The sequence below is a fragment of the Alligator sinensis genome, unplaced genomic scaffold (assembly GCF_000455745.1).
Source record: "Alligator sinensis unplaced genomic scaffold, ASM45574v1 scaffold394_1, whole genome shotgun sequence".
Lineage (NCBI taxonomy): Eukaryota > Metazoa > Chordata > Crocodylia > Alligatoridae > Alligator > Alligator sinensis.
In genome coordinates this window covers 1253905-1278663 of record NW_005842273.1, presented here as the reverse complement: position 1 = coordinate 1278663, position 24759 = coordinate 1253905, and the positions used below count along the sequence as shown (strand labels likewise).

The 24759-nt window shown below is 41.4% G+C and overlaps 1 protein-coding gene across 1 annotated transcript in view; it reads left to right on the top strand.

Annotated features, from left to right (window-relative positions):
* The window catches only part of LOC102371662 (glutamate receptor ionotropic, kainate 2), a 676963-nt gene that overhangs the window by 330398 nt on the left and 321806 nt on the right, over positions 1–24759 (top strand). The window contains exons 7-8 of the mRNA XM_006027905.1: positions 11127–11270; positions 12966–13073. Of these exons, the coding sequence (XP_006027967.1) occupies positions 11127–11270; positions 12966–13073 (252 nt within the window). The remainder of the gene's footprint in view (positions 1–11126; positions 11271–12965; positions 13074–24759) is intronic.

Here is a 24759-nt window from a genome sequence, read left to right as displayed (position 1 = left end):
AGTACCCTAGTTTAAAAATCATTTGGTGGACAGTATTCTACTTTTTGTACTAATTTCTTTAGTTACTTTTGTGTTGGTTACCCTGGAAACAAATGCAGGTATGAATTTGCTAGCATGCATCTCCATAGTTCATGCAGATAAGAAATTAACACTTGTAAAGGTTTTAAGTTTGAATAGAAGGAAACTACATTTAATTTAGGCACACAGTTGTTTAGAATGCAACTATGACCTCCAGTGACAGAGGGGAAAAATAGAAGTTATTTGATATAAGTTAGTCATCCTGATTTTGTCCTTTGCTCTGTAGTATTAATGCACTTTTAACGCCTCAGCCAAAAACACCCTGAAAGGTCATCTAAATGATGAGGACCCTAGGCAGCAGCTCTACTCTTCTAACACAATGGGACTTCTTTTGTAGGTGAAAGCTTCCTTATGCAGAAACAGAGCTACCTTGGGGGCCAGGCAAACATTTGAGTGAGCTCCACAAGAATTAAGGACTGCTATAAATCTCATCGCCATCTTGTCTTGGCCTTTTGTAATAAACAGTAATGTGTACTTCAAAAAAAAGGCAAAACTAAAACAAAAACAAAACAAAAAAACCCTACCAAAAGAATTTGCAGTTATTTCTGGAGAGAAAAATACAAAAAGGTATTACCTACATCATAACCTACTAGTTATGTTGTCTTGGTACCCTGCCAAGGATTAAAATAATACACTCTAATATTTTTTCTGCTTCACAAATAACCAGAATATCACTTCTGGTTGCTCATAACTTAGGGCATGTGCAGATGTTTCCAGAATCTGATATATGATTATGTGGCTTACTTTAAGCCTCATGATCTTAGATTGGGTCCCACTTGTACACATGTTCGCCAGGGGCAGGACCTGCTTTGGGAATGTAATCTTAATAAGTCAGGGGAGGGGGAGGGGTGAGTGGGATTGGGGATGGGGGCTAGCAGATCTTTGAGAAAATGTGGTGGGTCCAGGAGGGGGAGAGGGGGGTTGGTGGGTCTGCTAAGGCAGTTGTCTGTCCAGGGATGGGGGTGAGGGGGAGGTTAGTAGGGGTAAAAATAGCCTGGTCAGGGTGGAGGGTTGGTTGGAAATGTATAGCTCTAGGGAAGGCATGAGCAGCTGGGCGCTTCCAGTCCTGGGGCTGAGCTCTGAATGTGTGCATATATTCAGGTTAGGTAAGGCACAGTTAGCCTAATCTACTTAGTGTACCCTCAGGTGAACTAAGTTAGATCAAGCCAGCCATTTTTTGCCTAATCTAAACTCCCCAAACATATGTACAGTTTGGTATTTGGATCATCCTAAACCTAGTTAGGTCAATCTACATGTAACATCTATATGTTCTCTGAAAGATTGGTCATTTTAGCTAAATAGGGGGTAACAGGGCAAGAAGTGACTGAAGTACTTTAAACCTTCTTACTAATAATTCATTCAGCTCTCAACTTTTATTCCTTGGCCATTGTTAGCATGCTGTTATGGCACTAATTCATTTATTTTAACATTTTTTAGCCTTCACAAAGGGTTTCAATTTAAACAGGCCCTGCATTTTATTTCTAGCATGCATTAGGCAGTTTTTTTATGTGTTTTGTCTTATATTTGGGGCATATGAGTGTTTGCACTGGAGCACTTGGTTGCCTGCAAGTGCAGAGGACTGGACTGATGACATGGAAGGAAACTTTCAGTCCTGTATTCTATGTTCCTATCATATTCAAACATATAATTTGGAATATTTTTTACCTGTAAATAGAATATTACAAATATGATACTCTAAAGTTTGGAATTGCCTTATCTTCATAGAGGAAATCTCTGTACTAGTCAGGTGTTGGCCTAGATAACTAAGAACTTTTTGGAAAATTTAGATTTGGGTGGGGGGTGGGAATTCTGCTATTCAAATTACGTGGAAAAAAAATCTGCTTACTTCAAAAGTTATCGGTATAATTTTGCGTTACATATTGATGGTTAATAAATACTAGAATTTTCTGATTTTTGGAAATAAACCACTGCTGCTAAGAATGCTTCAATATCACTTCTGTTTCTCTTTAGGTCAGTAAAAGCATCAAACAAATTATTAAGCTTATTTGTCCAATGGGTACTTAATTATTTAATATGCTACTTAGTTTAGAGAGTTTCTTGATGAACCTCTTTAAAACAGGAGGGCATACATTTCTGCAGGTTTTTACTAGTGAAAAAGTAAATAAGTAAAACATAATTACATTACTTAAATGAAACTTTGAATGGAAAAGCTATAATATTTTATAAATCTTCATTACAAGTGTGTCTTATGGCATATTTCCTGGCCCTTCTTCTTTAGCCAGGACCTGATAACCATTCGTAGTGACCCTGACTCCAGAAGCAATCCAGTCTGCTTCTAGAACATTTTTTGAGTATCAGGGCCTGAGTGACCACTCTGTTCAATGAAGACAGTCAGGCATGAATGATAAGAGCTAAACACATTTTATGTGGAGCAGCAAACAATCCTCTGCAGTCCTTTAGTCTATCTACTGCTTAACTGAGGGACTATCTCCCAATTACTGACCTCTTCAGTCTCCTTTGTTAGAAAGCATCTTTAAATTATTGTATTTTCTCAAATACAACATATCACCAAATATAATATACACCTTATTTCTGTAGGCAAAATGAAGAAAAAAGGATTTTTCCACAGTTGTGGCTCTGTAGAGTAGAGACAGAGCCTAATATTCAGGAGAATATCTTTCATACTAAAAGAGAATTCCAAGCTGCTGCTGAAGACTGGTTTCCATGGGTGGATCTACAATTTGGAAAAGATCCAAAAAGGCCATGAAATAGGGAGACCAGGAGAAGCTAGGAGATAGCAAAATTGCTCCAGGAAAGATTTAAGACTTTAAGACCATTAAAGAGGAGGTACAATCATTAACATCAGTAGCATGAAGAAAAATGAGCCATGAGATAAGCAGACTCCCTCAGAGGCATTAGAGAACTCTAATACCACAGCTGTTGCATTATGGGGTAGGAATCAAACCATGATGCTTCCAACTCTGGGCAGAAAATTTGATTCCCCACTTAATGCAGACACCCCAGTTTTGGGAAGGACCTGCTTGGAGGGGGGGAGGGGGGATGTGGGGGGAAATGCAGTAGAACTACAGCGGTCTGACTGTCTCCCCCCCCAACTCCCAACCAAGTGTTTTCACAAATGTGAAACTATTTAGCACAGGACATCTGCCACTGTTACCTCAGCATCCCGTTTCATGTATTTACTACTTGTATGCAGTGTTACACATAGAAGGAGAGATCATGTTGAGAACTATTTGGAAGGTCTATGTCAAAGTTTCTTGGTTTTGTACTTCTAGGATTCAGTCTGCCTTTTACCCTTCTCCCTTATGTGCTTCTTGCATTTTGTTGCAGGAGGTTAATGTAGAAAAGGTAGGACATGTGTTGTGGAAAGGCAGGAGATATGGTTGTAGATAGATGAGAACAAGACTTGATGTACTGGAAAATAGATAAAACCTTAATGAATTTTTTGCGGGCAATAAAATAGTCCTCCAGTTCATGTTTTAATAGCATCTAACATTATTAAAATAAATTTGATGATTATGGTTTAGAAAGTTTTTGATTTGGGACAGTGATAGTTGAAACAGGATTTTGAATTTGGGGAGTGGTTCTTCTTCTGAAGTATTGAAAGAATAAACTGATTTAATCTAGAATGGCTACATCATGAATTATTTTTTTTTACATGGGTATAATACACGCATAGTAGATGCCTTCTAAAGTGGTATGTATATTTTTACATCTTAAAACCAGAGAAGGCTAGAAATATTGAGATATGAACAAAGTCACACAGTTAACTGGCTGTGATACCACTCCCCAAACTCAAAATCCTATTTCAACTTTCCTTGTACTCAGAAAAAAATATAATATACAGATTTAGTTTATTAAACCATCTGTGCCCCCAGAAAAAAGAGACATGGACACCACAATATGGCAAGGTTAAAAGTCAAAAATTTACTTTTAGAAATAGTAGTTAACAAAAGTAAACTACCTTCAAACTATCCATCACTGTTGTTTCAGTGTGTACCTCAACTGGCTCCAATGGTCCGTGATGTACTATAGGCTTGAGGCTGACTGTGGAGGCATGGTACCTTCTACACTGTTAGGCCTACCCAAGATGTCTCTCTCTGGGTGTTCTGTGACCTGTATTACAAGTGCACTGGTAGGTTAGGTTTGCAAAAAAGTAGGGCTAGAAGGGATTTCATGAGGGCATCTAGTCCAGCTTCCTGCTCAAGAACAGATCATTCCTAACTAAATCACCCCAGTCAAGGTCTGTCTTGAAAACTGAAAACCCACTCTTGGAAATTTCCAGGGATGGAGATTCCACAACATCTCTAGATAGAGATTGGAACACTCGTTCCAATGCTTAACCACCCTCATAGTCAGAAAGTTCTTCCTAATCTCCAACATAAATTTCCTCTGCTTCAGCTTGAGGCCATTGCTCCTAGTACTATTCCCTATGGCCATAGTGAATCAGGCTGTCTGATAAAAAAGGGAAGAGACAGGTCTACAGCCCAAAGCACAGATTTTATACCCCAAAAGTACAAGAATGCATACTTGTTCCAGTGTCTTTCTGTCTACCTGTGATAGTAAAATATTGATTTTTCTCCTACATTGACTGGGGAGACTGTGGGAAGGAGGAGGATGGCATGAAGACTGGAAGCAGGTGTGTTTGAATTTGCAGAGTTCTCCAAACTTCCAGTGTGTAACCCATAATTGTACATGATTTTTTCTAACAAATGTTCTGTGATTAGTTTATCTAAATCCCCTTGTTACATAGTGACTTTGGAAACAAGACTAAACCATTTCTCCCATGGTCTGAAAGATGTCAATTAGCTGTGATTTATATCTTTGTGGCAATTACAGTCTTTGAAAGGGACAGTTTCTTATCTCCTTCATTTATCATTTTGGAATGTTTCTTATCACTATCCCCTTTTTAAAAAATCTTATTTTATGGTCTCTTTTAAAAAGCTGGGTTTTTTCTTACAATTTACTTAAGACATTTCACAAATAACATTTAATATAGCTAAAAGTTACTATAGTAGTACTACAGTAACATTTTTAAAACTAAAGCAATACTAAATTTGGTTTATTTATATTAATGCCTCTTTTTACCATGTTTTCTGTCAGGCCTTTTGCTCAATTTAATTTGATCTCATTCCTGTTTCAGCTAGATATGTTAATTGTGCTCCTTAGTTTTCTTACCATGCTTGTTCTAAAGTCTACAAAGATTGGGGTCTTTTGCTTCAGTCACCCTCCCTTTCTCCATGTTAATGTGAGAGAGATGAGATGAGGGGAATCACAAAGTTAGAAAAAATACTCATTATGGCTTCTTAGTGACAGTCACACTTGTCATGGGCAGCTGGGTCTGAGGCCAGACACCCCAGTAACAAGGAGTGGGCAGATGGTTAGTCTAGACTGGAAGCTTTAGGGCTGGCCTGAGTGACTAGTCTAGGTGTTTTACTACATTACGGAAACCTGAGATTAGCATCTGTACTGATAGGCTGCAGCTTCAAGTTCAAGGCCAGATAGTGACTAATTATCTCAGTAGATTTTAGAGTCCTTAATTAGTCCTTTTTCTGACCTACCAGGTACATGAGACCACTAAAACCAGGCCTTCTGGATTCCAGATGGAGAAAAGAAACAAATCCATGCCACACTGTCAGTTTTACCATGTACGATATAGCCCTTCCAGCCCCCAAAACTGAAGATCAGCATAGTCCCCAACATACCCAATAAAGGATGGAAAGGGTGAAGGTGGAACATGATACTTGCAGTGGCTTTTCTTGCCCACAAAGCTGTTGATACTTAACCTTCATCCTTTCCTCCACTCTATATTTAAAAATCAATAACACAGCCCCAAACCACTGCTATTAGCTATAGTTTTCTTCCATTCCCACATTGTCATTGCCAATGGCTGTTCTGGTATGGGAGAAAAAAAAAAACATAGTGCCTAGATGTTATAAACTGTCTTCTGTCCTTTGACACCACAAAGAAAAAAAACGTGGAAAAAAGCCAAACTCTCAACACTCTGGAGTTGATGAAGAAAAGCAGAGCACTAGAAATACTGTTTCTGCTTAAGACTTACTCCCTATCCATCACCTCTTCACTGCCTCCAGCTACATCAAATGCCCACCACAGCTGGTGGAATGAGCATTGTCTTCCAAATGTATATGTGGTACTTACCAAACAGTATTTCAGCAATTTTATTCATTTCTGTGCAAAAGCACATGATTAAAATAGACAAATATAATATCCATACAGAAATGCAGGAGGGAGAATGGTAAAAGAATGGAACTGAGAAGGAGAATATGTTCCTCAACTGAATATGGGATTATTTTCTGTTCTGGATGAATCACTTTGTGATTGTGTTAGCTTCTCCGCTGTTGTACTGGAAAACATTTGTACTGAATCATCATGTTGTCCAGTTTCAGAGAACTGAGACAGCAGAACTTTTGGGTTGAGGTTTTGGTAATTCATTCACCTGGGAGGAGATAACTATTGGTCCCACTGCAAATACAGCAAAGGGTATGAGTGAAATTGGTTGTGACAAAGTAACAGTTACAACCAGTCTGAGCTAATTGCCTAGTGGGCTACATGTGCCTGGGGCTTTGACCCTGCCTACTTTTTGGACTGGCTCCAGGACTTTCCTCTGAATCTGGTTACTTGGTCTTACTCCTTGAACCTTGACCTAGCCTGTGTTCTGGAGTTTGTCTAGGGTTTCCCTTTGAAAACTGGTAACTTGATTCCCAAACTCTGACTCATCCTGTGTTTTAAAGTATGTCCCCAGCTCCTGCCTTCTCTCAGTGGCCTAATCACTAGAATACCTATGACTTGGTCCATTTCAATATTAAATGCTGGCACACATCAGCTATTATATGCAGCATCATGTTTGGTAAATTTAGAGAGCTGAAATTAACTTTAGAGAATTTTAGAAAAAAAACACTCATTTTAATTTCCCAGCTCATTAAGCACCTTGTTGTCCTGTGTCAGAAATTCTTCTGAGTGAGATTATTTTAACTAGACTCTGAAATTCAATAGTTACCTTGATCATCTCTCATAGATGTTCTGCCTCAAAGTCTCCTCTTAAAATATTCTAATTGCTGAAACAGTCACCCTCTTTTAAATTTATCATGAAATTTTGATGGGGACAATTCTGTCCTGGTCCCAAAGTAGATAATCAATCAAACTTGTACACAATTCCTAGATACAAACTAGGGAGGGTGGGCAAAGTGGGGTAGGATAGTCAAAAGTGACAACATTTCACTCCCTGCAAATCTGAAGAGGTTAAGTTAAGGAGGTGGAAGTGCCTGTGGAGGTACCACAGCCATTCACATCTGACATAAGCTTTGCCTGCCTGCTTCCTTTTTTGGGTCTCTCACTTTCAGTCAATCAAGATACACACCTCGTGAGATGGAGAAGTAAAATACTAGTTCAATATAACAAAATATTTAAGTATGTATCTGAGTCCATCCTTAATCAAGAAAGTACTTAAGCACAAGTATAACTTCAAGCTTACTGAAGAAGGATGTGCTAATGAAACAAAGTTTGCATGAATAATGGAGCTGGTTTATCTAATAGGTCTAATGGCCACCACAGCAAGCACCAAAGTTAATTCTGGTTAACATGATTAATTCTGTGGCTGATATCTTATTTCTTAGTTTAGCATTCAAGTTGCTTTTTAAGGTTTTTTGTTTAAGCACAGCTACTCTGAGGTCACCAATAGAAAGTCCATTTATGGTAAAGTGTTAGAAAAACCACATGCTTTTGTGTCTTTGTAGAACTGATGTTGAATTGATGTCTGTTCATTCTTTTACATAGAGATTTCCCTGTCTGGATAATGTAGCTAGCAAAGACTGCCAGTAAGCAGGTGATGTCATATATGACATTAGTGGAGGAACAGATGCATGAATCCCAAATGCTGCAATTTGTGCTGACTGGTCCAATGATGCTGTGGTCTGTGTTGATGAGGGGGCACATTTAACATCTGGGTCTGTAGCATGTCCTGGTGAATTTTCAGAAATTGAGTTAGGTAGTCTGTTGTTGGAGAGAGGTTGCTTGAGGTTAGGGGGATGCCTCTAATGCAGGGCAGGCTTGTCGTACAAGATGACTTTGAGATGTTCTTCATTTTCCAAGAGGGGTTGTAGGTCATTTTCATAGATTTCATAGACATCAGGGCTGGAAGGGACCTCAGAAGATCATCGAGTCCAGCCCCCCACCCAAAGGGCAGGAAATCAGCTGGGGTCATAGGATCCCAGCAAGATAAGCATCCAGTTTCATCTTGAAGGTGTTCAATGAAGGCGCTTGAACCACCTCCGGTGGCAGGCTGTTCCAGACCTTGGGGGCTCGGACAGTAAAGAAGTTCTTCCTTATGTCCAGCCTGAAACGATCTTGAAATAGTTTGTGACCATTAGTGAGGTATGGGGCTGTAAGTAACAGCCGGAGGTATTCTGTTGGCCTGTCACAGGGATGGTGTCATAGTGGGTCAGAGCAGGATCTGAGTCTGGCTCCGATGATTTGCATAGCTGGTTTTGGGATTATTCTCTAATGGTGCCTGTAGACACCACAGGTTTTATTCCTCATTAAATTAAATGGGTTTATACAACTTAAACTTGTTTATTTTGGAGTATCACATCTGTGTTTACACGCAATAGGCTTTCAAGCAAATTAAGCCGGGTCCCTGGCTGGCACCACAGGAGAGCAGGACAGTCCAGTGCTGCACCCCTGGCCTGGGGCCCCCCACCCACCGGGTGCCTATGACCTGCCACACAGCTGTGGAAGCAGGAAGCTAGCAAACAAGAAGAAAAAAAAGCCACACAAGAAAAAAAGAGTGGAAGCAATTTGAAAGCAAAAGCAATTTGAAGGGGTGAACGACAAAAAAGTTACAATGCCATCTGGTGGACAAAGAAGCTCATTGCATGTCTCTGAGTGCCTTTGTTTTTGCATGCAACAAATCCATGGACATGATGCTTTAATTCCCAGTGAGCCAAACCAAACTATATCTGAGGAGTTTTAGTTTAATGCACAAGAAAGAAATTTAAAACATAGGCATATCCTGCTTGTGCAAACAGATACACTGTTGCAGCACATGAAAGGGCAAAAATTATGGCATGTATGTGAGCCCTAAGTGTAGGAAACCTGTTCTAGATCCCTAAGGTGTTCATCCTGGTCCTATAAGATACATCTCTTGGCATGTTTAGGACAGAAGCTAGTGATATAGCTATAGAGGCCAGCTATACACTGTGAAACATTGCAAACTTTCACAATGGTGTCCAAGAAATGAATTTTCTGGGTGGAGTATTGAAGAGTTAGTATGATGGAGGAATGGTTACTAAACTCCCAGTAGATTTTTTTCCCTAGTAATTTCTTCCCATGTGTCCCCATAAAGGTAATGTCATCAAGGTACCTCAAGTATGCCAGGGGAATGCGAGGGCAGCTGTCTCTTTAAACCAGTTAGTCCCTAAGGTGCCATCCTGTCCTGCTTTCTTTCTGACTTTAACATGGCTACCAACTCTGATGAAAACAGTGATGGTCACTGTGGAAAGAATTCTGACTACCAATTGCTATGGGAGATCTGTGTGCAACATTTCTCTTCATTAGTCAGAGGAATGTAGTTAGTTAGCAGAAGACCACAGTGCATGCATTTCTGAGCCAAAACAATAAGTAGTACTTTATTTTATGGTTAACTTGATAGACTGTTGTCTAGACTCTAACTTGTATGAAATGCTGCCACCAGTATTTTAACTCATATAAAGCAGACTCAGCATGTTACTTCAGCTTTTGGGAGCTTCCTAGGCTCTTTGTCAGATATCAATTTGCACTTAAAAGCTCTCTAATGACTTGGAAAGTAGTGAGCAATTTGGGACCTGTGTATTTTCTGGGTTGCAGTCTCCATACAAACCTGCTAGCTGCTTAAGATCATCTCCCAAACCAGTGCACTGGCTATTTTAAAATTGGGATTTATTCCTGTGTGAATTTTGCAATGTCACCTCAGGAGACCAATTGAAATCTAAAAGTATATTCTCTCTTTTAACACTAGCTTATGATCCATAATGGCAGAACACTTTTGCATTTTTATGTTTAGTTTTATTGTAAAGTGCCTTGGGATGCATTTGCATGAAAGGCACTATATAAGCTCATTTTGTACTGCATTGTATTGTATTGTGACAAGTGCAATAATCTCCAGGTTTCCTATCCATTAAAGAACTCATTTCACAGCTCACTAATTATGTGAATGAGAAGGGGAAATAGGTCCTTTTCCTCTAAGGTATACTGAGCAGATGGCATAGAGTTCATTTGTACCAGCTGAGTCTGTGAAGTCTTCTTCTGTTTTGGTGGCAAGGCTTTCCTCTGTTTATCAGGTGTAGTAGAAGAGGCATATTAGTTTCTTAAAACATCATTACAGAATATACTGAGAAGCTGGCTCAGTACTGTTGGTAGAACAAGACTAGTTAATCTATTCTGGGTCTGAACAGACTGTTTATTTCAAAGGACACAAGATAGCAATTAAAATGATGCATCTGTGTTTCAGCGTAATTCTAAATTCTCTCATTTATAGGGGATATTGGTCAAGTCAACCCTAGGGATTATGCTTACACCTGAAAAAGTGATTGGCAAATATGCTGAACACCTTTGAGATTTTATTTTTTTCCATAATTATAAAATGGAAATAAATGGATATTTCTATGCTCTCTGTACTTTTTAGCTGAGGCCTTTGCTAATTTGTCATTATTCTTCTCAGTCAAGGGAAAAACTTGTTCACTGACATATACATGTATAGTGTGATTTATACAGGCTCCTAAGGTACAGCTTTTTTAATATAAAAACAAGTTATCATAGATGTCAGTGCTCCACAATGGCTGTGGATAGCTGGTAATTGGGCCCTTATTTCAGGATTAAAAAAAGAAAAGCTGAGACTGAAGAGCTTGACGTTTCTGGTGTATGAACTTGGTAACCAGGTTGCTTTTGACAGTATTGCACAAGCAGTCAAATTGTTTTCTCTTTGCATCGTATTGAACAGCAGGACAGAATTTTTTTCCCTCTCATTCCTGTCATTCAATTTTATGTTCACTGCACTGATTTCATTCTAATTTCAGACGGATGCTGCTTTAATGTATGATGCAGTTCATGTGGTGTCAGTGGCTGTCCAGCAGTTCCCACAGATGACTGTCAGTTCATTACAGTGTAATCGGCACAAGCCATGGCGCTTTGGGACCCGCTTTATGAGTCTCATTAAAGAGGTATGTCACTAATAAAATATGTTCTGCTTCCCTACTTTTCCTCCCTTTCTTCATATTCTCATTCTGCTCTGATTCAGATTTTTTTTTCCTAGCAGGTGGGTCTCTTTCTGCTTTTTGGTATGTGGGGAAACTTGCAGTCATGGCAGTATATGTAGCTGAAACTCTTCCTGCTGCAGGAGAAATTGGGAACAATTTATAAATATAAAATAAATACAAAAGAGTGACAGATCTGCACTACAGACAAACAAAAAGAAATATTTGGTTGACAGTTCTGTGATGTTAGAAACCATCATAGAAGCAAATATGTAAAACACAACAATTAAATTCTGGCTTGTGTTCCTGTCCCATCCAGGCCAACTTTTCCTATTTGTTTTCTGGTGTTTATTCTGTTTGTCCCTGGATTGTTTTCTATCATAAATATCCATTATTTACATGTTTTCTTTTTTTATGGAAGGGCAGTTTCTCCTGGATTTTTATTTAAAATGTAATAATGATACAATCATGGATTATTAGAACACTGAAGATCAGCACTACGCAGGATTCAGTATTTTTGGCCCATAAATGTCTGGCTGCCACTACTGTATTTCCCATTTCCATCATATGAAATACTAAGGTATCAGTAATACATCTGGGCAGTAAAATCACTATTTTAGTGATGCATACTTTCAAGATAATAACTGGTCTTTGGACAACTCTTCCTTTTGAAAAATATAATAGGTGATGGAGACTATGTAATAAATACAAATTAATAGTCCTATTATCAATGATGCTATAATTTGGCTCTACCACTTATGAATGACATGTCATCTCTAAGCCATGAGAAAATAACATATTGTGCATTTTTAAATAAAGGAGAGAGACTTCTGAGAGGTAGTCATTCAGACAATGTCCCGTTGTGCATTGACATTTGGTTCTGTTCCCTGGGGATGCCTATGCCCAATGCGCACTCAGGCAGGACAAGTTACCCCGGGTGGGGTAGGGGAGGCTGGGGCGAGCACTGGGGAGGCAGTACTGCAGCAGTGGAAATCCTGCCACACGGATCCTGACCAGCAGCGAAGCGCAGCTCCAGCTGGCCAGGTTCTGGCTTTGGGCAGTGCACGCTGCCGCCACGTGCACCACTCTGACTTTTTTCTCCACAGGATTTTTTGACCCCTGGATATCCAGCAGTCAAAAAAAACCTCCCTCCCCGCTGCTCCCTTGTGGTGCAGAGAACAATGGCATGTGCAGTATAGTGCACAGCCATGCGCATCTGGAGGTGGCCCTAGTGTCTTCAATGTCAGTTGTCCCAGTGAGATTTTAATGATTCGGCACCTTGAGCCACACATGAAATATTCTTAAGACATCATCCTAGACAAAAGAAACAAGCCAGCCTATAGGGGAGGGAATAAAATGGAAATTGTAAATATTGAAATAACTTTTTATAGAAATATCCTTTTATCACCCTAAGTGAAACCATTTTATGGGCTAAAATAGAGAGCTCTTAAGAAATTGTGTGGAAAGATTAAAGAAAGTTTGGTTTAATTAGCAAAGAACCCTAAGAATCTCAGAAGTGCATATGAAATGATTTTTTTAAAACCAGCCACAAGGTAAATTATTTAAATGTAATGAATAATTAACTATCCCATTTTCAAACATTAATTTGTTCTTTCTATTATTCTTATTTATGGAAATTATTATTGTCTTCTTTTTCTATAGGCCCACTGGGAAGGCCTCACAGGCAGGATAACTTTTAACAAAACCAATGGCTTAAGGACAGATTTTGATTTAGATGTGATCAGCCTCAAGGAGGAAGGTCTTGAAAAGGTAGGTAAGATGATCAGTATATTTACTGAGAGTCATGTGAAATATAAAAAAATATATATATATTTCCTGGGAAAAGGCTATTTATACAAGGTTATACCATCACGTTACATTGGATATAGGGGCACATTTGTGTGCTTATGAAAAGTCACATTTCATGAATACCCTGGGGGAAAAAAAACCTTTATATTTATGATGACTAAAATAAATTGCTCATACTAAATTAGGATGTAGAGGTAAAACATTGCTTACACCACTTCAAGTATTTTACTTTGTGCAACAGGTACAATTCATATCCACAAAGAGATTACAGAACACAGTCACCAGACACAAATATAAATAAGCAAATCATTAGTACAAGACAAATGCCAAAAATGAACAGGTAGCATTTTAAGTGTAACAAGTTAAAATTCCTATGAAAAAATCACAAATGTATATTCAGTAGAAGAGGGCTGATTATATTTATGGGTGAAATTATAGAACTCTGGAGTAATAGAAAGATAACGATGAATGTAAAAGGATTCTGTGTATTTATATTAAGTTTCAACAGCTTTCTGGTGTAAAATAGTAAAGTCAACTGGTGCAAAACACATGGCCAATATTCAAGATTCAAAAGTCGTCAAAGATTCAGATCAGAGATGGCTACATATCCATTGATTGCAGTAGGGGCAAGATTGAATCCCAGTTTTTCAAAATAATTCTGAGAACTAAAAGAAATCTCTAGTTTTTCAGCAGAAGGACAGAACACAGCTTCTGAAGAGAGCTCTTTCATGCCAAAGACTTTTGAAAACACTTTAACTTATTTAAATGCTTAGTTTCAATGGAAGATTATGGTTATGAGATACATAAATTCATTTGAAAATCTGCCCCATTAGCCAAGTCCGAAACAGGTGTTAATTGTGATGTAATTCAGCTGGATTTCAGAGAGGCAGAGGAATGTACATACCACATTTTTTCAGGTCCAGAATTTTTCCCATGGGCTAAGTACAGACAGACAAAAAAACAGAGGCTGAATCAATCCAATCTTTGCAGGTTAGTCTAAACTGCATAGCTCGAACTGAGAACAAGCGAGCAGACATTCACTACTGATTCTAGAAATTGTGCCACATGCCTGCAGTGGTTCAGGTGAGAAGTTGCGGGGTGCTAGAGCAACTGCCAAAGGGAAAGGAGGAGAGAAGCCCTCCAAGGCTTTCTACCCTGTCCCTGCTTGAATAGAGGGGGTATGGTCAGGCCCCAGCCTGGGGTCAGCATGCTGAGGCCAGAAGAAGGGGGGCCATAAACCGCCCCCCCGACCCACATGGGACCCCAACTCTGGTTTGCCTGGGGGGAGCAGGGCATCCCTGCAAGGCTTCTGTTCCCTGCTCGAGGGGAGGGGGGAAGCCCCTGCCAGGGTTTTGGCCACTCCCTGGCCAGCGGCTCACAGGCTGAGGTGGGGAGGTCCTCCCTGGCTGCATGGGACTGTGCAGCCTGGGTCTACCTTGGGGGGAGGAGGGGACAGCCCCTAGCTGGACCCCACCCCCTGCTCAAGGGGGAGCCATGGTTATACCCAAGCCAGGGGCTCACAGGCTAAGGTCAGGAGGGAGAGAGTTTAAAACTCTCCCTGGTCCTGGACCTTAGCCAGGGTTTGCCTGGGGGTGCAACCCCTTCCTGGTTTTTCCCCTGCTCCCTGCTTGAGTGGAAGAGTGTGTGTGTGTGGGGGGGGGGAGGGGCTGGTCAGACCCTGGCCAGGCTGGCATACTGAAGTGGAGGGGAGGTGAGAGGGCTTTAAACCCCCTCCACCACCTGCAAGGGAACCCAGCAGCCCCTGCCTGGCTTTTCACCTGCTCTCCACTCAAGCAGAGGAGCAGGAGGTGTGGCCAGATGCCAGCCAGGCTGGCAGGCTGAACTGGAAGGGGAATGGGGGTTTAACTACCTCTCCCCAGCCTGCAGGCCAGGCCAGAATCTGGGAGAAGACTTGAAAGGCTGCTCCACCCCTTCCAGGCAGACCCCTAGCATGGTAAAACACTTGAGGGGCTGCTCCACTCTCTCCAGGCAGACCCTGGCTAGAATTTAGAGCCAGGTTTCCTACCCCCATCCCTTAGCCAGTAAATAGTGATACTGCTCTGGCTAGGGTGAAGAGGGGTGGGACCAACCCTGCTGTACTTGAGCAGACAGCACAGGCCAGGGCTGCAATCATCGTGGGATGCTGGGGGACTGTGAGTTAATTTGAACCAGGAAGGGGTCTGGGACAGAAGTTCCCTAAACTGGTTTCACCTAAATCAGTTAAGTCTGATACTACATCCAACCAGATTTATCTTAAACCCATTTTAGCCATTTTCTAAGCGGTTTAAGTAAATTTAAATTATGTTTTGTTACAGGTTTAAACCAGTTTCTGATCACTTAAACTGGTTTATTTGTAACTTTTGTCCCTAGCCATGAAGATAGATATATAGCATTTTTGTTACAAGTTTTGGCCTTCTTTCCCATGCTGTACATATACTATAAAGAAGTAAAGGAGAAAGGTATTAACTTTTATGTCAATGGAGCACTTCTTAATTCTTCCAAAGAACAGGGTTCTGTACAGTACCAGGCTGGGTTTGCTGTAGGTAGTTACTTCATACTTTGGTGCACTATTGATCAGAAAATGAAAGTTGTGGCTTTTCAGTTCCTCCAGGATTTGATCTCATAAATATAGGGATTTTGCAACTTGATCTGACTTAAAGTGGAAGACTGTCTTAGAAAATGACAAGAGCAGAAAAGAGAGCTAGGACCTCTGAAAATCAAACCTCTTATTTAAGTGGCTACATTTTGCAAATATGCTTGCATAGTGATACTTGATAAATCTAAATCCACTAAATATCAATAAATGATGTTAGACATCCATATTTGAGAATTTGGCACATGTCTGCAGTTCCCTGGGAGTAAGTTCTCACAGTTGGTACAAATGTACATGGTAAGTATAGACCACGGAATACATTTTCTTCCTTACTGTTTCTGATCATAAATAAGGTATGGATTGCTACTAGCAAACCACCTGAAATAAAATAAACTAGGGGTATACCAATACAGATTTTGGAGGTTGGTACTGATAGCCGATTTTTATTGCCTGATACCAGTCCAATTTCTGATACAGCTGCATGCAGCTGGTAAGTTAGTTGTGGTGGAAGGGGAGGGGGGCAGATCAATTCCCCCTGAGGTGAGGGAGGGAATGGGGCAAGGGCAGGCGCTGCCCAGCTGGGTGGGGTGGGGCATGGGACGGAGCTGTGGCTTGTCCAGGGGACACGGGGGCAGGGGGGATTCCTGTCACTGTGCTCACCCTGGGAGGGCATGATGGGGGGGGCATGTGCCCTGGGTCTGTGTGGGGCAGGGCAGGGCAGGCAGGCTGCAGCTGCAGGCGGGAGCCAGGGCTGCACTGGGCTCTTCTTGGTGGGTGCTGGGCTGGGGCAGGCAGTGGCAGCACTGCAGCCACCCCAAATTTTGCTGTAGTTCCCCCATAGCCCCACCTCTCAGCACTGCTGCCTCGTACAGCCTCAGATCTTCCTGGCATGTGGGTGGAGGTGGGGATTTGGGTTGGGGCTGTGGTGGGCAGGTGGCAGCAGCATTCAGAAGGGAGGGACCACGGGGGGGGCTATGGCAAATTTGGGTTGGCTGCAGCGCCCCCCATACTCCCACTCCCAGCACCACTGCTGCCTGCCCCAGCTCAGCCACCACTGAGAAGAACTTGGTGCAGCTTTGGTTCCAGCCCACAGTTGCAGCCCACCCACCGTGCCCCGCACAGACCCAGGGGCAAGCACCCCCCCCATGCCCTCCCGGGGTGGGAGCCACCCCCCCAGGCAAGGCGTGGGTCTGTCCCATGCCCCGCCCTGCTCTGGCTAGACAGTGCCTGCCCCAGCCCATACCCCACTCCCTCCCTCACCATGGGGGTGATGATCTGCCCCCCCATGCCTCTTCCCTCCCCCCTCCCCTTGTTCACAACTGACTTGCCAGCTGCACACAGCTCTCTGAGCTGTCTGCATGCTGTACTGAAGCTGCACGCATGCATGGGAACTTATCAGCCAAATTATTGGCCACATCAGGCCAATTTCTGATGCAGCCAATTTTCTTTATATCAGTGACAATCCGATATCCAATATTGGACGGATGTATTGGTGCACCTCTGAAATAAACCAATACCTGATATTTATCAGTTTTATACTCTTTACTGGGAGGTGCAGTAGTGCACCCTTCCAATTTTAACAGTGGAAAATGCTGTAAAAAGTTTTAAATGGTATTTATAAGTCTCTAACCTGACATGAAATTGGAGTACAACAGTTTGCAACGAACACTGTAGCTTCCTAAAGCTCCAGAGGGAACTAATAAACATTCTTCCAAGGACAGAATGCCTAAATCTTTACTGTGTAACATAAGAGAAATGGAAAGAAGCTACTTTTGGCACCAAGTAATGGGCTTTTTCATGTTTTAAGTATAACTGAAAAAGGGATTAATGTAAATAATATTCATTGCTAACCCAAATATAGCTGTGGTAGCAGCTGGCTGTCATTTTCAAAACTCAAAAAAAAAATGCTAACTGTGGATGTAGAAGCCTGACCTGAGCTACCTGTTTTTTGAAACTTTTGGCCTTAGATGATGACAGAAGTAACAACAGTAAAAAAAAAAAAGTAAAAAGAAAGAATATGTCAGCAGACAGAACTGCCGACCTTTTTACACTATATGAAAATAATAACCTTAGGGAATTAGAAGAGATCAGTAAGTGTATGGTACAATGAATTCAGACAAACTGACTCTTGAACTTCTTCTTGTAAAAGAATTAGATTGCCTTGCATAGGACTGCTCTCAAGGCCTTGAACAGGCATTCATTTTTAGAAGGGGAAATTTCTGAGAAATGTTCACTGCTGGAAATCTTGAGCCTGAAGCTGTTCCCTCTCCCCTGTTTTCTGTGTCTTTGCCAGACCTGGGTGATTCCAGTCTGGGGACTGCATAGTGAGTTGCTTTCATCTCCTCCCAGACCTGTTGCAGAGGTGACTTGAGTAGGAGGGCAAAGCCCCTGTCTCCTTCCCAGACTGGGGACCCTGGTCTAGGGAGGAAGGAGCGTGGAGACAGAGTTTCTGGGCTCAACTCTTCTCAGCAGAATAAGGGAACAGCAGACAACCCTCTGCACCCCCCAGACCTGCTCCCCAGGATAAGGTCCCTAGGAGCAGGTAGTAGGCAAGGGGCAACTTCTCTACTCCTTTCCCATACGGTGTGGGAGGGGAGTGGTGGGGCTTTGTCTAAGACCAAACGAGGAGGGAAGCATTCACTTCTGCAAAAGTGTTTTTTTGCAAGGGAGACCTTCCAGTTTAACACCTGGAAGATGTTTATCCCAGTGGGGGCCTGTTTCTCATGGAAGAAATTGAATGAACACTTGTTTGCTTGTAGTTTCTAACTAGAGAACAGAATTTTTCCTAGTAGAAACATATAATGCCTTTGTGTGGCCTAAGTGGCCTGAAAATTGGTTCAAGAGCATAGGCACAGGATGAAGATAAAAGGCATAAATTGAATTACGATTGTTGTCTGGTATGTCAGTGCAAGACCTGGTTTTATTTAACATTTTTGTTAATGACTTGGAAGAGCACACGTGTAGCATATTAATTAGGTAAAAAAAAAATGTTAATAATACTATGGAGGACAAGTAAAAGGAATGTAGAGAATTAGAAAAACAGGATAATAATACCAGATTCATTTAGAAGAGAAATCAGGTTTTGATATTTTAATGAAACTTCTAAAAGGGAAGGACATAAATGGAATGCAATAATACCCCAAAGGTTAAAGTATGATAGTTATGTACCGAGATAATGAGCACTTTAGAAATATCTAATGCATATAAAAAGAAGCAAGTAGGTGATAAACTGGACATGAACTTGTCATGTTTTGGGGTTGAAAAGCTGGTGTGATTTTTTGGCTGCATACTTGGAAAACTTGCATAATGGAACAGAGAGGTGATGCACTTGATACGCTACTAGAGATACTACAACTAAATGCATGCAGTTTTCAGTACCAGAATAAAAAGCAACTGTGGGGGGGGGGGGGGGAGTTAAAAAAAATGGAAAATGAAAGAGTCTCTACTTATTCATAAAATTACTTATTTTATCTACTGTGTCTGAGTAGGCACTACATTAAAACATGAAATCTTTGTTGATTAAATCTCAGAGTGATACAAGAGTAAACTCCCTCGACATAGAGATATACAGTCAGTAAAGCTCATTTTTAAGGTGAATATAATAAATGCCCCTCAGGGTCTAGAGGTTTGTATTAAATCAGACTGTTCCTGACAAATATAGTAGGTTCAAAAAGAATATGAAGGAGTTCAGGATGGCTAACATTTTGTTTAACATTTTTGGGGCAGAAAGTAAAATATAATTTTTCACAAGTCCTTTTGCTAGTCAGTGGTTGATTAAAATCAGATCTTTACTACATGATAGATTTTACATGGTAAAAAAAAAGGTGTGTAAACATTTTGCAGCAGATTTGGGACTTAAGGGAGATTTATGTAAAATTACTTCAATTTTCCAGGTGCATTACACAATATTACTACATTATCTGCACCTTCTTTTTCATAATTAATTTTCTGGTAGTATTTCTATGCAATTCCATTTTCAGGAGGTCTCTATATACCATATTCTAGCCAAAAAAATTGATTTACACATCTTAGATGTGATCAATGCTCGATTACATTAAATGAAGATGTATAAAGTAATGGATGAGCATCAAAAGGGAGAAAAGTTTGGTTCTGATAGGCATTCAGAAGTTTAAATCTATAACCTAATATTTTATGCTAAAATGTAAACAACACAGCTAAAATTTTAGATGTGACTAATAATTTAGGTCATGAATCATAGAACTACAGAGTAGAGACTTTTGGAAGTCAGTTCATCCAGATCCTCATTCAAGGCAGGATCATCCCTATCCAAACCATTCCATATACGCCCTTGTCTAACCTGTTCCTAAAACAACACAATCAACCCTGTCACACAACTACAAGGCATGTTACCCAAGAGCACCAAAAGGCACCTAGTCTGCCACAGGTAAAGTAGGGGAATGAAGGCTGTCAGTTTATTGCCACAGAAAAGGTTATTAAAATGCACTTGAGAGATCCAAGGAAAAGGGCCTTGTCCCCCCACCCCTGCAATGCAGAGGAAGCCAAAACCTCCCACAATCCATATCAGTTTTACCATGAGGTAAAATTCCTTCCTAATCCTAGATGTAGTGATTGGTCTGACCCTGAGCAAAGGGGCAAGAACCTTTAATCTGGAGCCTCTGGGTTTCAGTCCCAGCAGGAGCACTGAGACACCATAGTCAAAATCCCTAGCCTTGACTGTCAGCCAATACTTACTGGTTCTAAGCAAGACAATGTCTTGTTTTGTAATACCCTAATTTAGTCTTCTCTTTTCTGGTTGCTTGTCTGTATGCAAGCAGTGTTCAAATTAATGCTGAAGATGTTTCCCCCCAAAAAGTTCTTTTCTTTTAAATATATGTTATTTGTCTCAGAGGGACTTGATGCTTACCACCCTTGGGCTTCATGTAGAATTGGTGCAAGTTCAGGATCTGAATATTCACTCTTTACTTACTCAGGGCACTGACAGAAGTGACATTTGTTGTACGATCACAACTGGAAGTGCTCTGCACCCATGCCATGATACACATGCATGGCTGCAGAGTGTTTTAAAAGTGGCTGATCACATGACAAATTAACCCTCATCTAATGAGGGATCAGATGATGGTGCTCCAAAGTAGAGCACCTTAGATTAATGTCAATCTCTGCTCAGTGCTGTCTGCAAGAAGGGAAGGGGAAGAAGGGAGGGGAAGGGAGCTGCAGGCTGTGGTTTTAGTACAGGATGAGCAAACCCCGGCCTGCAGTTCCCCCTTCCTCTTCTCCCTCCTCCCCTCCCTTTCTGCAGACAGCATTGGAAATTGTGGCTGGGGGTCAGTCCGCCCGATCATGGGATAGGCAGGCAGACTCAATTTCCTCCCTCCCCCTGTTGTGCAACATTCATCTGTTGGGTCTGGTGGGGTCATTCTAATTCATGGCACTTTATGCAAAGCACCATGAAGTTAGAGTGGAAACCTGCATGTCATGCAGCTCCTTCAAACATTCTTATTCATGCTGATCCCATTGGTGTTTTTGTATCACCTCCAATGAAACTAGTTATATGAATAAGAATTTGTAAGTTAAATTGTCCCTCCACCACTGTCCTATATGTGATGATGATGCAGTTTAAGAGCGAAGTAACACATTACACTTAGACCACAATAAGGGCACTTAAAATGAGAGTATCTGCATGTTAACACTCATTAATGCATGCTAAGTGCCCTTTGAGCTTCTCAGAGTGGGCTTTTCACATCCCAGATGAGTGCACCTGACTGTCTGGTTTTCAAGAAGAGAGTTTTTCTCTTTTTTCTTTTTAGTGAAAAATTTTGCAAGTTCTCAGTTCTATAGCAACATAAAGCTGGAAAATTTTTGAAATCTCGGTTTTGGGAGATGGAAAGATCTCTTTTCCATCCAAACTCTAGTTGCTATGTAAAGCTTTCCCTTAAATATTTTTCTTATAACACTCAACATGTTCAGAGTTCTGAGAAAATTCTACAAAGGGGATGGAATGTATTATGTAATTATACATAATAAAGTAGCTTGGTATGATTTCACTGTGTTTTTCACCTTGAGGGAATTATTTGTTTTGCAGATTCCAATGAACATGTGTTATTAAATCTATTCAATTCTTGAGACTGCTTTAGAATTAAAACACTTGCAGTAAACAAATTGATAGCATTGGATTTGGTGCCAAGGTTAATCTTCCACTTAAACGTTATTCTTGGAGAAAAAAAGGCTTTTAGTAGAATGTTGTTATGCTGCATTTAGTTGTGAACAATAGCAGTATATAAAAATATCTGGTATTATCTGGTGTAATCATTTGAAACTGCTCACCTGATACAGATCATATTAAGGCAGTATAAAGAGAATATAGTCTTTACATTTTAAAGGGATTTATTCAGAATTCTTTAAAAAATAATGGCAGACAAGGTTCCTTGGGTGAATTTGATATCTTTTATTAGACCAACCCAAATAGTTGGAGAATATTTATTAAGCAAGCTTTCGGGTTCAAAAACCCTTCGTCAGGCTAAGGAAGTTTCAGCAGTTTGTGTGTGCTCTTCCTGGATGGAATGAAAAGTAAAGAAGCCAGGGGCTGGGCTGGGGAGTCAGTTGCCAGGCAGATTATAATGTATCAAAAATCCAATGTCTATGTTTAGTCCATGATCTCTAGCATCCAGGAGGTTGATGAAATGGAGCTCATAGGCTCATCTCTGGGAAGTGTTGTGTAAGTTTCCCTTGAGAATCAGGACTGAGAGATTGGAGAGAGAGTGGCCCTCCTGTGAGAAATGTGCCCCCACCGGTAATTGAGTGTTTCTGTCTTTGATAGATTTCCGGTGTGCATTCATTCTGGTGCGCAGTTGTTGTTTGGTCTCTCCTACGTATTTTCCATCAGGGCATTTGGTGCATTGGATGAGGTATATTACATTTGTGGAGGTGCAGCTGTAAGATCCTGGGATGCTGATGGCTCTGTTGTGGGGTGTAGTAATTGTGGGGGTGGTGGAGATGTGTTGGCAGGGTTTGCATTTCTTGTCATGGCAAGGTCTGGATCCTTTTGGTGTGTTCTGGGGTTGAGGAAGTTTGCTTCTGGTGATGAGGTTGGCGAGGTTCGGTGCTTGTTTGAAGGCTAGGATGGGTGGCTCTGGGAAGATCTTTTTAAGAATAGGGTCTCTGTCTAGTATGGGTTGCAATTTTTTGAGGATTTTCCGTACAGGTTCAAGGGAGGGGTGATACATCATAACCAGCGGTGTGCGATTTGTGGGGGGTTTTCTTCTGTACTGCAGCAGTTCTTCATGTACTGCTCTCTAGCATGGAACAGGAGAGGCTCTGGAGCTCCCCCATGCCTGCTACAACAGAGTCAGACTGCTCCACCAGCGGTGAACAGCTGCTCCACCAGGAGCTCATCTGGTTAGAGACTGCAACAGCAGCATACAGAGCCCTGCCTGGCTCCCTGCCAGCAAGGGAGATGGGGGAACCTGAGCCAGGCAGGGACTAGATTCTGCATGCTGCTGATGCTATCCCTGGCCCTGGCCCAGCTAGGCTTCCTGCACAGCTGCTTCCCACAGCTCCTAGCTGTGATATTCCTTTTGGAGATGAGGCTTTGTTTTCCCCACGATGAATGGGGGAAAAATACCTTGTCTTGGAATGGAGTAAATGCAGTATCAAATACATATGAAGTTCTCAGGTATCTCTCCTTAGATACCTGTATCTGTACAATTCATTGATTACTGATCTGAGGCTGGAATACAGAGGTATTCAAGAACAGTAGGGATTAACCTAACTCCAGATCAGCGTTTGGAGGAAAGAGCAGAGGCAAGACAAGGTCCCCTCTCCTCTGCCTGGTCATTCCCAGGCTTGTGTGATTTCCTCTCTGAGTCCTTCCTCTCTTCCCCTAAGAAACATTCTATTAACATAGTATGCCTAATGGCTTTTAACATTTTTTGGTGTTTTGTACCCATCGAGTGTCTGAAAATTTTGCTTACAGCTTATCATTTCCCAGAATCCCTTAGGTTACAGAATGGAACATTTTGAGGTTTCTTAATAGGAGACTTCAGATGGTGCTTTTACTATATTTCTCCTTTGCTTTCTCTGTTGGTTTAGGCCTGGGGTTGGCAATCAAGGGCGCACAGGCCAGACACAATCTACAGTCATTGGATCCTGCCCACAGACATGAAGCTTTAATGGCATTTGGCAGCAGGGGCTTCTCCCATGCTGTGGTGAGAGCTTTTCCTGTGCTATGGCAAAGAGAAAGTGCAGTGGCAGAAGCTTAACCTGTGCCACAGTGAAAAGAAGCTGCAGTGGTGGACAGGTTGTAGCACTTACCTACCTGTGACCTGACCTGGGGTGTTCTGGCCCACAATCTGAAAAGCTTGCCGACTGCTGTTTTAGGTCAGAATCCTAACTCACTTTTTGCACCAAAATGGTATATACCTAGCCATGTAATTGCCATTTTTGGCCAGATTAGTGAAATTTACACACAGTTGACAATCATATTTTTTGGGCAGTGTGGATTTGAAAGCATCTACAAAGGTTACTGAGCTTATTCAGTAGGCTACACTTTGGCTAGGCAGGCATGTGGCTCCAGAATTAAAAAAATAATAACAATAGCATGGCCCTATGCATTAGATTGGGTGCTCTGGGAGGTGTAGGGCCAGCACAAGGCCCAATCTGGGTGTACAGGGGCTGCTGTGGGGCTGATCCTTGCATTCAGGGCTGATCTGTAGCCACCCGCACATACCCTATAACATCTTCCCTGCCTCCTGGTCCCATCTCTCTCTTTCTCTCTCTCTCAACTGCTAAAGAAGCCAGCTGAGAGCTGAAACAGAGGCAGCAACAGAAGGAAGTTTGGATGGAATTACTTTTCTCTCCTTTACCTCTTTGGGTCCCCATTACTTCAGGATTCTGCTGCTTTCCCAGCCAGAGAAGTGACTCCTTGGTGACTTATGTCTTTCAACCTACTTCCAGGTTGCAATACTTCTTTAGAACCCAACATTGTGAAAGAGCGCTAGAAAGGATATTAAGAGTTGTTCTTTCCAGTTGACTTTTTTATGCGCACATTAAAACAAAATCAACCCCTCACCCCCCCCC